The sequence below is a fragment of the Citrus sinensis genome, chromosome 9, assembly GCF_022201045.2.
Source record: "Citrus sinensis cultivar Valencia sweet orange chromosome 9, DVS_A1.0, whole genome shotgun sequence".
In the NCBI taxonomy this organism is placed as follows: domain Eukaryota; kingdom Viridiplantae; phylum Streptophyta; class Magnoliopsida; order Sapindales; family Rutaceae; genus Citrus; species Citrus sinensis.
In genome coordinates this window covers 26,420,974-26,434,514 of record NC_068564.1, presented here as the reverse complement: position 1 = coordinate 26,434,514, position 13,541 = coordinate 26,420,974, and the positions used below count along the sequence as shown (strand labels likewise).

Here is a 13,541-nt window from a genome sequence, read left to right as displayed (position 1 = left end):
TTTGAGCGAAAATTACTTCCAGGGCTCAAATCGGCAAACTTACCGTTTTGCGAGCATTGTGTTATGAGTAAGCAGTATAGATTAAAGTTCAGCAGATTTATTGCCAGAAGTAAATGCATCTTAGATTTGGTTCATTATGATGTTTGGGAATCACCAGACATATCTATGGGAGGTGCAAAGTACATGGTGACTTTCATTGATAATTATTCTAGGAGATGTTAGATGTATCCAATCAAGAAAAAGTCAGACGTGTTTTCAGTATTTAAGGAATACAAAGCGGAAGTAGAACTTGAATCTGACAAAAGAATAAAGTACTTGAGGATAAATAATGGTGAAGAGTGTATAGATGACGAGTTTCTTGCTTTCTATAAGTAAGAATGTATTCAGAGGCAGTTCACAGTAGCATACACTTCTCAATAAAATGGAGCCGCAGAGCAGATGAATAAGACTCTTACATAAATGATAAGAGCTATGTTGAAGACTGTTAGTCTATCTAACTCATTCTGGGTAGAAGCAGTCAAAACTGATTGTTATATTAAATTGATCGCCATCTACAACAATTGAGTTGAAGACACCGATGGAGATGTGGATTGGAAAGCCAGCTAATTGCTCATACCTATATGCATTTGGATGTCCTATGTACGTAATGTACAATGCCAAAAAAAAAAAGCAAAATTAAATCCAAAATCTAGAATATGTATCTTCTTGTGATATGTTGATGGAGTAAAAGGGTATCGTCTGTGGGACCCCACTGCTTACAAGATCGCCATCAATAAAGATGTTATTTTTTTAGAAGATCAACTGCAAAAAAGATATGACAATGATAGCACTGTAAAAGAAAAATCAGAGACTGTATCGGTATATGTGAAAAATAATCTAAAAAAACTGAAGCAGCACCAGAGTGCGAGGAACAAAAACCAGTTGAGTCCAAGGCTTCAGAAGTTCATCGGTCAACTCGTGAGAGACGTCTGCTAGCGTGTCACTCAAAGTATGTCACAGAAATCAATGTTGCATACTGTCTTCTATCAGAGGACGGAAAGCCATCAATTTTTCATGAAATATTAAACAGCTTAGATGTTAATTTGTGGATGACAGCAATGTAGGAAAAAATTAAAGCTTTACACAAGAATAAGACATGAACTTGTACCACTACCACATAGAAGAAAATACATTTGGTAACAAATAAGTCTACAAGATCAAACGTGATGGCAATGACCAAGTGAAGCGGTATCGTGCAAGATTGATGGTGAAAGGGTTTGCTCAGAAAGAAGGTATTGACTTCAATGATATATTTTCTCCGGTAGTTCGACTAATTACAGTCAGAGTAATCTTGGCGATGTGTGCTACATTTGACTTACATCTAAAGCAGTTAGATGTGAAAACTGCATTTCTTCACGGAAAACTTGAAGAAGAAATTTATATGCTCCAACCATAAGGTTTTGCTGAAATATGAAAGAAGAACTTGGTTTGCAGGTTAAACAAATCTTTATACGGTCTCAAACAAGCGCTAAGGTGTTGGTATAAGAGATTTGATTCCTTCATCATAAGCCTTGGATACAACAGACTCAGTTCAGACCACTATGCATATTACAAGAGGTTTGAAGATAATGATTTCATCATTTTACTATTGTATATGGATGGCATGTTGGTAGTAGGCTCTAACAAAGATCGAGTCCAAGAATTAAAGATACAATTGGCTAGGAAGTTTGAAATGAAGTACTTGGGACCAATAAACTAAATTCTAGGGATGCAAATTCACCAAGATAGAAATAACATGAAGAATTGACTTTCTCAAAAGAATTACTTGAAGAAAATCTTGCGGCGCTTCAATATGCAAGATTGTAAGCCAACTTCTACCCCACTTTCTGTTAATTTCAAGTTATCCTCAAGTATGTGTCCTAGTAATGAAGTATAAAGGAAGGAGATGTTTCGAGTACCGTATGCATCAGCAGTGAGAAGTTTAATATTTGCGATGATTTGTACAAGACCAGACATTGCACAAACAGTGGGAACAATTAGTCGATATATGGCGAATCCTGGTGGAGAGTATTGGAAAGCTGTAAAGAGGATTCTGAGGTATATCAGAGGAATCTCAGATGTTGCATTATGTTATGGAGGATCATAATTTACTGTCAGGGGCCATTTGGATTCAGATTTTGCAGGAGATCTTAATAAAAGGAAATCCACTACTGGTTATGTGTTTACGCTTGCAGGAGGAGGTGTAAGCTAAGTTTCAAAACTACAGACCGTTGTGGCCTTATCGACGACAGAAGTAGAATACATGACAACTATACAAGCTTACAAGGAAGCTATTTGGATACAAAGGTTAATGGAGGAGCTCGGGCACAAACAAGAGAAAATTTATGTGTTTTGTGACAGTCAAAGTGCCTTGCACATTCCAAGGAATCCAGCCTTTCATTCCAGGACAAAATACATAAGAGTTCAGTACCACTTTGTTCAAGAATTAGTGGAAGACGGAAGTATGAATTTACAGAAAATCCATACGAAGAAGAACCTAACAGATGTTATGACCATGCCAATCAATACTGATAAGTTTGTATGGAATATATCTTCTTATGGTCTAGCAGAGATGTAAGCAGTATGACAATGGCGAAACAAAAAGGATGGTGTGGAGATTTGATTGAGAATTAATCAATCACCAAGTGAGAGAATGTCAAAAATAGCTGCTGCAAATCTAGAAGCCAACCGTTCTAGAAGTAGCCCATTTTTAATGCTAACATTTGTTGAAGAAGTAAGAAGAATTTGGCAGCAGTAATTTTGGAATGAAGAAAAGGAAGAAGATGGAAGAAGCAGAAAAGGTGCCGCCTAAGGAAAAAATAATAATTTAATAGCCAATTTTGGCTATAAATATAGACGCTCCCTCCTTATTTTATTCATTCCATTATCTTTAAGTTTTTCGTCTCTATTTTTTAAAGAGAAAGAGTTGGTGAGAGTATTTTTTAAGAGTTTTAGCAAACTCTTGAGTAATTAGTGAGTGAGAGAATTGGGTGTATTGGGGTATTGGGTTGTGAGACAAAATATTTCAATATCTGTATACTCCACATCACTAGTAAAATATTTTCTTTCTGTCTTCGCCCGTGGACGTATGCTAAAAGTTAAACCACGTAATTTCTGATGTCCTTTGTGTGTGCTTGTTCTTCATTTTTTTTCCAATTTCATTTTAACTGTGACCCTGATTCACCCACCAATTTTCTAACATATTTTAGACCGGCAAATCATTCCAAAAAAGTGCTCTTCGTATCGTATTTGTCTTTATTTTATTTGTTTGTGAAAAGGGCATTCTTATTAAAAGAAAGAAAACTAAAAGCTAACAAATGTGAAACTCTTCCAACTTTATGAACTACAATTCCAAAACCTAAACCTTACTAAAGGCTCCGCCCTTAACTACAATTCCTAGAGATATGTTGAATCTTGAAGTCATGGTTGGGTATAATTAATCGTTGTATTTATCTTTATTTTGGAATATAATTTTATCTCTTCTCACCATGAAAAATGAAGGTAGTTTCTTCTTGATAGATATGTGTATTTTCCACTGTAATTTTTGAATATATATATATGTGTGTGTGTAACTATCCCCACTGAGTTTAACCTTTTAATAAAATTACTTTTAAAGTTTAACCATAGTTTATATTTCTTCCAATAATATTTCGATTTGTCCCTATAGGTTTTAAATAAAATGCAAAAATTAGAAAAAAAACTTACATTTTCATTATATTCTAAAAAATTTGTTCACATGAGATAGAAAGAGGAGGCTTAATATCACACACTCTGTTGAATCAAATAGCAAAGTATAAGGAGGCTAACTTGGTCCAGGGTAGCTGTAGAAAACTTTCTAAAAGGACTTACAAAACTTTCTATGAGTCCTTTTTTAGAAGAGAAGTATTAGAATCGATACTTAAAATTAGAACAATCTTAGAGATTTTAATATTTAAATCATAACTTAATTTTTAATATTATATCACTCATTTATTGAGTAATGAATATAAAATTATTTATTATTTTATTATACCATCTAATTGATCAATGTCACACAATTAAAATTTAAATATTAAGATACCTCACATTATTCTTAAAGTTATTATTTTAACCCTCACATTATTTTTTAAAATAATTATTTAAACCCATTATGAGAATAAGTAATTCTGTTTCATTTATAAACGATTTATCCCTTTTTTGCACTCAGTATATATGCGCTCTACCTAACCATTCTCTATAAATTTAAAAAAAAAAAAATTATCTGCTATCAATTCTTTCAGTAATTAAATTTTTCCATAAACAATGAAAGCAATATAAACAACTTTGATTTGTAATTTTGCACTTCATCAATTTGGAAGTTTCCTAGTTTTCAAGTAACTAACTTCGAATTTTAAAATTAAAATGATAGGAATACATTTGTTTTGCGAGGATAATACTATCCATATCTATTCAATAATTAAAATCAAATATATGTCAATATCCAACTGAATTAATCTCTTTCAATAAACCTAGCTCACAATTGATTAAATAAATTGTATATTTTGAAACGATAAATACCCTTTAATTTAATGTAAAATTATCCCATAATTCTTGGAAAATGTCAAAATTAAGGATAACTTTACTCAATGTGAGCTTATCATATAATAATTACCATCTCACATGCATGCCTATATAAAGGCTAGCTAGCTGCCTTGCTAGTTGCTTATTTTAATCAGTTAGTGATTGATCTAGTTCTGAATATTATTATATCTCAGCAGCCAGCAATGAAAGTTGCAAAAGCTATTATCATTTTGGCTTTGGTTGGTTGTTGTTTCAGTCAAGTGCTAGCAAATACCGACGAAGCAGCTGCAGCATCAAACTTAGCTAATTATTATGGCCACGATCTGCAGCATCAAACTCCCTCCGAAACCAGCTGCTGCAGTACAGCACCCTTATTCTAACACTAAAGCTTGATGATCATCTTTAATTCGTCCCATATTTAATGTTTATTTCTGTTTTGATAACAATAATAACTTGCATGCAGATGCAGTCAACAGCTTGTTGGATAGGTTTAAATGTCGACAAAATTAATAGTGTTATTTCCTCTTCTGTTTGATTTAGATGTAATGATCATCCATTAAGTAATTAGAGATGTTATTACGTACTTTTTGTTTGGTTAATTATTCAATTTTTTTTTTCATTTTTAATATTATGCGTTTTTTCTTAATTATACGCATAATCACTACACATTGCAATTGTTAATTAAGCATCTTTCCTCCCAATTATTAAAAGTAAGCAAGCCTACGTCCACACATGGTGATGTTGGTGTCCACTATATCTGTGTTGTATAACTCTAATATACAAGCAAGTTGAGATAACCTTAATAATCTCAAGCCTTAAATCAATTACAAGAGTTTTTCCTCACATAGGAGCTCCCTTTTCTCTCCAAACGCCCTTAATGGCGAGCAACAAGCGTCCCCTCAAAATGTATGTGAGGCAATGCCTTACAATGCAACATAAAATGAAAAATCTGTTGGAGACTTTGATTAATCAAATAACTAATCACAAGAACAATTAATCAACACAAATTATATTTTATAAATTGGAAGATTTCTTTCTTACTCGATTCCTGAACTGAGTACATGAGAGGTATTTTCATACAAGGGATAGCTTAACACAAACCACAAAGTGTTAAATACACAAAAATTTATAATCCACACACACACACCCTGTTATTGCACCCTATGTGTTATTGCACCCTATGAAAAGTTAATCTCGACATCTTTGAACAAAAATTTGAAACTTCTGGACATCAATGATGAATTACACAATACTCAATTTTTCTACACAATACTCAATTTTTCTATGATTTGAGCCTTAAATGGATTGGATCAAAGATTATAATCCAACAAAATCAATTCCATGTTCAGGACGTGCATGTCAATTATCATTGAGCGCGCCACATGAATTCCTGCTCAAATAGTCAAATTCAGTTAAAAACCTCAATATCATCATCATGCCGACAAATCAGCTTGACGTGTGTATCAGAATGAAAAATCACACTCACAGTGGTTTAGCTAACCAATTTGAATTCTCTCTGGCACCATCACTATCCTCTGATCGGTTTTCGTGATTATCTTGTCTTCTTGCTCTTGGCTTGAAATTATACATCACAAAAGAAATTATTAGTTTTCTGAAAATGGAAATTCATGGTTAAAATAATTAGATGACTCGTAAGACTAACATGATATATCCAGTGAAGATAGCAAAACTATTATTCTCACCAGTACTCATTAAAATAATTGCTTGAGAGTCAAGACAACCATATATCCAACTTTTGTCGAGCAGATTAGGCATAAACTTCTGCTGGCTTGTGCCTGCAAGAAGGGAAGATTAAACTAATGTCATTATTTTTTTTTTCTACCTCATGATTGGATTAGCTAGCTAGAAATAACAATCACCATACGCATGTAAATTACAACTTAATTAATTACCAGCGGGGCGATGGTAATTGTAGCGGGTTTTTGAGAATTCCTCAAGAGTACTCAAGAGCCTTCTAATCAATAGTGATGTTGGGAATGTGGGATATCTTATGCCAGTCATCTCCTGTATTGTTTTTGTAAGTTAGGACATCCCCAGATCTCCAATTTCTGCAGTGTTGTCGTCTGAAGAAGGTGATCGGGCAGTGCTCTTAGTGTAGGGCAACGAGCAATACACAAGGAAGAAAGACGTGGCATGATTTCCCCCTTTATTGTATCTCCGTAGTCCCACTCTTTCAGTACATACATTTCCCAAAATTGAATCGTTTTCAATTTGGGAAAAGCCACGACAGAGGAGGAGGCACGGCCATGATCACTTTCTACTCCCAAAAATTCATCACCTACTCTTTTCACGCTGCCCATTGAGTAGAAATACAGTTGCTTAAGAGATGGCAATTTTCCCAAAGGAGGCAAGTGCTCGCAATTTATGCAGTGGCTGAGAGTTAAAATCCTTAAATCGGTCAATGACATCATCCAATGGGGGTGCACATTGTTGCCTCTGTATTGATGTATCCCTAAATGCTTTAGATTTGGAGGTGGCTGTAAAGCTTCAAGAACTTCTTCGTCCTTCTTTCTCTTCCTTTCTTCATTACCATGACCAAAATAAAGAAGCAAATCAATGAGGTTTTCTTGTTCTCAAGCTCTGAACTCCTGGCCTCACCCACATCGCCCAGATCACCAAGCCCATATATATAACAATATCTAAGGAGATTAAGGTTTCTCAGAGATTCAACTCCACATGCTTTGCTACCAACAACACCTCTACCAACTACAAACTTTTCTACTCTCCGCAGACTGGTCAGTCTCTCAATTCCTGCTGGCAAGTATCTTAACGATTCAGTGCCGCGATTTAGTAAGTACATCAGGTTTATCAACTTTCCAAACCCTTGAGGTAGTTCTTTCAGATCTTGACAACTTTCAACATTCAAAAGCTGTAGATTATATAACTCACATAACGTCTCCGGAAGTTTTTCTATCTTCAAACGGGACAAATTAAGGTATCTCAAATGCACTAATTTTTCTATATTTTTTGGAATTTCTTTTATGAAACCGTTCCACGACCACATTTGAAACATAGCAAAATCTAATTCCCTTAAACATGTTAATTCATCGAATAACTGGGGTAGGACCTCAGTAAGCCAAAATTCATCATCGCCATTATCATCAATTAAGAGGCTACGCAATCTTTTAACAGAACAAAAGGAGATAGGGAATGGAGCCCCTTTACCAAGCTTTACCATTGAATGACGAACATTCTGCCCTAAAGAGTCTATAAATGGTTCTTCACGACCATCTATTTCTACCGTAAAACACTCGTTCTTACTTAAAAATTGGGCAAAATCATGTACTATATCATGCATCTTGCAAGATAAGATTTCATCATCATCATTTTTCACAAATTCCTGAAAGAAGGAGCGTCTAGCTATGATGTCAAAACACTCTTCACCGATGACATCTATCTCTTTATTTGGTCTTTGACTAAAGTAACCTTGAGCCATCCACAATTGAATTAATTTCTCTTTATTTATTGTGTAGTCTTTTGGAAAGACAGCACAATATGAGAAACATCATTTTATTATAGAAGGCAAATCATTGTAACTCAACAATAAAGGAGCCAAAAGACCTCTCTCAATCTCTTCTAGTTCCCACATCTCACTCTCAAAAATATTTTGCCACTCTTGTTCAGTACCTTTAGACTGCAAGGGACTCCCAATTGTCTTTATAGCTAAAGGTAAGCCCTTGCACTTGCCTACAATTTTTCGACCAATTTTTTCTAATCTTTCACGTTTCTCATTGGACCTATAAAAAAATGCTAACTTCTTAAACATAGACCAACATTCATTTTCAGACAATTGCTTGATTGAAATCATGTCAATTGATCCCATTATTTTGGCAACAGTTTCATTACGTGTTGTAATCAAAATTTTACTTCCTTTAAGCCTGTACTTTAAACAATGGTACAATGGCTCCCATTTTTTATATTCTTCATTCCACATGTCATCTAAGATGAGAAGAAATTTTTTTCCCGCAATACATTCTTGAACACATAGTATAAGAGATTGAAACTCGATTAAATTAAAGGCAGAACCTGTTCAATGATCGCTCTAGCAATTCTGAACTCATCAAACGGCTTTGATACACAGACCCACATTCTCTTATCAAAATTTCTCACAACTTCATCATTGTTATAGGCAAGTTGACCAAGAGTTGTTTTCCCAATACCTCCCAACCCAACAAGAGAGATGATAGGGAGGCCATTTTGTTCATGACTTTGCTCACGCAACAGCTTACTTATGAGTTCATTCTTCTCGTATTCTCTACCAAATATCTCGGATTCATCAACTACAGAGGTAGTTTGTACTCGCTGATCTGGTTTCTCAACGATAGTACTCTTACTGACATTCACATCAAAATCAAACATGTATTTCTGTCTGGCAATGTCATCAAGAGTTTCATTGATTTGTTTTATCTTGAGAGCAATGTCTCGAGATAAAACAAGTCGTTTGAAACCAAAGCAAGAAGTTGCAGGAAAGAAGGAACAACATACCTTCTTCTGTTGAGGAACGAGTGAATTTTCGTTAAATCCCTGTATTTTCCGTTTCTGCCTAGCAGTGTTCTACTCATCCAACACATCTTCCATGTCACAAGATGCATCTTTGAGTTGATCAAGCCAGAGTCTGGCACCTTCCTCCTGCACTTGTCTTTGGTCTGCATCATTCAGCACAGCCTGAATGGCTCGAAGATTGCAGGTCAGCTTCTTCACTTCTTTGCTGACACCCGTTACAAGCTTCATCTGTTCTTTTGACTCTTCAACAGCCATTGAAATCAGCTGCTCCAAAACTACAGATACGATTGCATCAACCATGCTGCAAAGTAAGAGAAAATATTGTTGACTTGTTGCAAAAATATTGCTGAAAGAAATAAAAGAGCTATATTTGTGGTGATGATGCTGCCATTTTCTTTCGATAACTTATATTGCAAGCAAAAAACCAATTGCGGAATATTTTATTATTACAGCTTTTGTGAAAGGAATAAATTAAAAAAGGAAAAAGAAAAAAAATTCTTTGGTCCTATCGCAGCACTTCATGCGAATCAACTAAGAACGAGTTGCCTCAAAATATTTTAAAATTCCTGTCATGTCACCTTAAATATTTAAATCTTAAATGTAACGGTTCCTCAAAAGTGCGGATATATAAGTTAAAATTATTTTAAGATGGAAAATTCCTATCATGTCACCCTAGTTATTTAAATCTTACATGTAATGATCCCTCAAAAGTGCTGATATATAAGTTTCTTGTCATATTATTCGACTTCTAATCCTTTGAATTTATTTTTTTGAACATAGTTCTAATCCTCGAATTGTGATGTCGATACCTATGTATATATGATGTGGCTTTGTTGTTATTCTTTTGTTAACATCACTTTTTCTTGTTGCACTTTGGTGGTAGTATTGAATCCTTTTTATTCTACAATTTCTTATGTAACATAAATTATTCTTTTGCTACAATGGAAGCTGTCACCAAGAGAGTTGAGTCAACTTAGATAAAATTAAGGTTTTTTAAATAATTATACGTCTGCAAAAGGTTAGCCAAAAAAAAAAAAAAGATTGTATACAATCAATAAAAGATTAAAAAAATTTAATTACACGATAAAAAAAGTTCACGACAAGACAATAATTTTATTCGTCTTTTATTCCTTTTGTATTAAAATTTTATTTGCAGTACATATGGTATTATTCAAGATATTTCAGTTGAGATTGACGTGAAACAGGGAGGTAAAAATGGCCTTGGGTACATGTTTAGATTGTGAAGAGATTTATATATATATATACACACATATATATATGATGCTGGATTTGAGGGATAAGGCAAGGCACATTATATCTCCTTACAAAATTAAAGAAACTCATAGACAAGCAAACTTTTAAAAGTCCGTCAAGATATTGTATAAAAAAAACTAATAATAAATTTTAGGTGGCTTCTTTAGGAGTTGTGGCAGTTAGGTATATGTAAACGTGTAAGATGAGAAATTTTAGAATATCTCTAAATTGCTATATTAGATACAACAAGTAAATAATATTACGGTATATATGTATTCATTTTAAAAAATCAGCATATAAGTAATATTTAAATAATATTCAACTACATATATCGTATATATACTAATTAATTATATTATCTCTGATGTATTATAAAATTAATCATGTAAGGCACAATAGGTCACCACGAATTAGCAAGTACTTGGAACATATACATATTATTGGGAGTCGAGGTCATTTGGGCTTCATCTTTTTGCCACCGCATTAATTTTAATTTCCAGGGAATTTAATTACAATGGATACACTACGATGGCACTTTAGTCAAATCGAAATATAAATTAAAAATATAAAAAAATGAAATCAAAATAGTTATTCGTAACAGTGAATTCAACTTCTACCTGCATAAAATAAAACATAATAAATGCAACATTAGAAATAAAGAAAATAATAACGAAAGCAACGCATTCAACACAGTTAAAAAAAAAAAAGAAGAATAAGGTGAGATGAAATTAAATTAATTCGAATAGCCAAAATTCCTTTTTTTTCAAAAATAAAATAAAGTAAAAAGACAAGAGTAGGTATTAAAAATTTAAAATAATTTGGCCTGTGTTGGGTTGGTGGGTACCTGGCAATGAAAAATAAAATAAAGTAATATTAATTATAAACGAATGGAGATGGTTGCGAGCGAAAACGAGTGAATTGCAGTGGAGGGTTAATAATTCGAGATGATTTTTGATATCATGGATTCATATCATAATCCAAATTAACCACTAATCTACTAGGAACCCAAGTTTTTGGTCCGTCCAGGCTCATAAATTTTGAGTAGGCTTTTCTTGGACGGTTGCTCGAGCATGAGTTTATTCAATAATTAAGAAACAAAGACACAATTTTTATTGTGTATTATTAATTTGTTTTCATTTCTTCTAGTACACAGTAAGTTACTTCGGACCTTTACAAACCACCGGAGCAAATTGAAGCCGATTATTACCAACATCGTATATGACCAGAACATTTTGTTGATGATAGGCTCCTATTATAGTTAATCTGTCATCCGGGAGCAGTGCAACGCAAAAGTACTTCTCTCCGGCAGTATTGAAAATATAAACATACTCCTTTGGCAGAGGCCAGTCAGCCCCTTGAAAATGCAAGGTCATTGAAGGATAGTCCGTAAAATTTGGATCTTGTCTGTAGCAAAGCTCAAAACCTGTGGCTGTTTGAACTCTTATGAGGTGGAATCGTTCAAAATAAGCCATAAATTGTTCCAGCACTTGCCTGTAAGGAGTTCGTTCCATGGACGTAAAAGCACTCCCAGAGTCCATAATGCAGCCCCCTAATCCTCTTTCAACGTCTCTAATCGCAAAAGTATTAGGAGGAAACATCATACGATGTGTTCCGATGCTAACATCAATCAAATTCAGATAGTAATTAGAATATCCAGGTGCGTGTGGGGTGACAAATGGAGTTGATTGAATCGGTAGTCCACTCGTATCAACGTCTCCGAATGTCAGCGTGCTAGAAGCTAGAGGATAGACTAAACAGTACGAAAATTTATGATTGATATCACCTCCTATTTGACTTATTAAAGAAAGAGGAGACATGCTTAATCCTAAGATCCCAGAAATCCTATTATCTGGACCGAAAGGGAAGCCTTGGTTGTCATCTGAGCAGCCAAAGACTAAAAATTCAGGAATACTATCAGGAAAGAAAAAGAATAAATCTTCCGAAGCAATACCTTTGGTTGAGGCACCATTGGCATACCGCTCATCGTAGACACATACATCATTGACACAGCTGAATTCGCGATTATTTTCACACAACGGATCGTTACAAGGAAGTCTACCGTAGGTAGCGGATTGCCTTGGATCGTAAATTGGAAATGTTTGTGGGAAACAATTGATGCAAGGTTGGCATTGCGTCCAAATGAGGTCACTAGCAGTGTCCACTAATAAGGGCTCTTGTGTTATTGGCCTTCCGATTCCTATATTTACGAAATATAAGGAACTCTGTGTGTTCATAGTAATTGGAATAGTATCTGATGGGTTCAGTACTGATGAATTGAGAGTCGAAATCGACTTCAAATAGGAAGCCCTCCTTTTTGATTTTTCAACAAGTCCATGAAATTTTTGTGACTCGTTCAGGTTTTGTGGCTCTAGAGAGTCAACGGGGATGAGCTGTAACCTAATCAATCCATCAGATTTTGAAGCAGTGAAATGGGATTGGGAGAGAAGTGCAAGGCAACAAAAGAAAGTGAGGACCAGAAAAGATTGATGAATTTGAGACATTTATTTCCAGGCGAAGCTTGTTTCTCTTGATGTAACATTAACATAGAATGAAGCTCTTTTTATAATGGTCCGCAGAAACATAATTGATTTCCAGGAAGTTATACGTTTGCTTCACATCACGTCCTTAATTATTTCTATATGTCTTCATTTTACAATACAGGCAAATCCATTCTAATAAGAGTTCTTTGCATCCTGATCCCATATATTTGTCTTTATTTTTAGAATGATTTTATCTCTTTTTACCATCAAGATACTTTCTTCTTGACAGATATATGTAACTTCCCTCTATATTTGTTTGAAATTATATTGATATGTAACTACCTCCACTGAGTCTATTTTTTTGAGAAAATATAGTTATTTTCCATCTCAATAAATTTTCGAGGTGCCCTCAAATGCTTTAACTGAAAAGACCAAAAAAAGAAAAAGAAAAAGAAATTGAACATAAATTACATTTTCAGCATCAAAGTTACTTTAAATGATAGATTAAAAACTTAAACAACAAATAAACTTTTTTAAGTAAATAAAAATTTCCCCACTTCTTCACAAAGTCTGCCACGGCGACTTGGGATAGCATGTGAAGCTTCAATTATTGGAGGTGATCAGGTTTCTTATGGGATAAAAGGCGATAGAATCAACAGATTTCCTTTTATTATTATTTTTTTTTGAATTCATCAAGACCTCCCATTAGCTGGATGTTACTTATTC

At 34.2% G+C, this 13,541-nt stretch overlaps 2 protein-coding genes across 3 annotated transcripts; both read right to left on the bottom strand.

The window, feature by feature from the left end:
* Positions 1–5,697: 5,697 nt before the first annotated feature.
* LOC112496371 (putative disease resistance protein At3g14460) lies at positions 5,698–9,432 on the bottom strand. 2 transcript variants are annotated; one of them, XM_052434217.1, is made up of 5 exons: positions 9,064–9,432; positions 6,471–8,911; positions 6,261–6,353; positions 6,044–6,132; positions 5,698–5,947 (listed from the first exon to the last, which is right to left on the bottom strand). In XM_052434217.1, the coding sequence occupies exon 2, from the start codon at positions 8,012–8,014 to the stop codon at positions 7,040–7,042; it is 975 nt and encodes a 324-aa protein (XP_052290177.1). In that variant the 5' UTR covers positions 8,015–8,911; positions 9,064–9,432; the 3' UTR covers positions 5,698–5,947; positions 6,044–6,132; positions 6,261–6,353; positions 6,471–7,039. The 2 variants fall into 2 exon arrangements, with proteins under 2 accessions (XP_052290177.1, XP_024949524.1); XM_025093756.2 differs by having other exon boundaries at positions 6,471–9,432.
* On the bottom strand, positions 9,133–12,836 carry LOC102612553 (aspartic proteinase nepenthesin-1). The gene is made up of 2 exons (XM_006493879.3): positions 11,497–12,836; positions 9,133–9,382 (listed from the first exon to the last, which is right to left on the bottom strand). Exons 1-2 carry the CDS (start codon positions 12,834–12,836, stop codon positions 9,133–9,135), a joined length of 1,590 nt encoding a protein of 529 aa, XP_006493942.2.
* Positions 12,837–13,541: the final 705 nt, after the last annotated feature.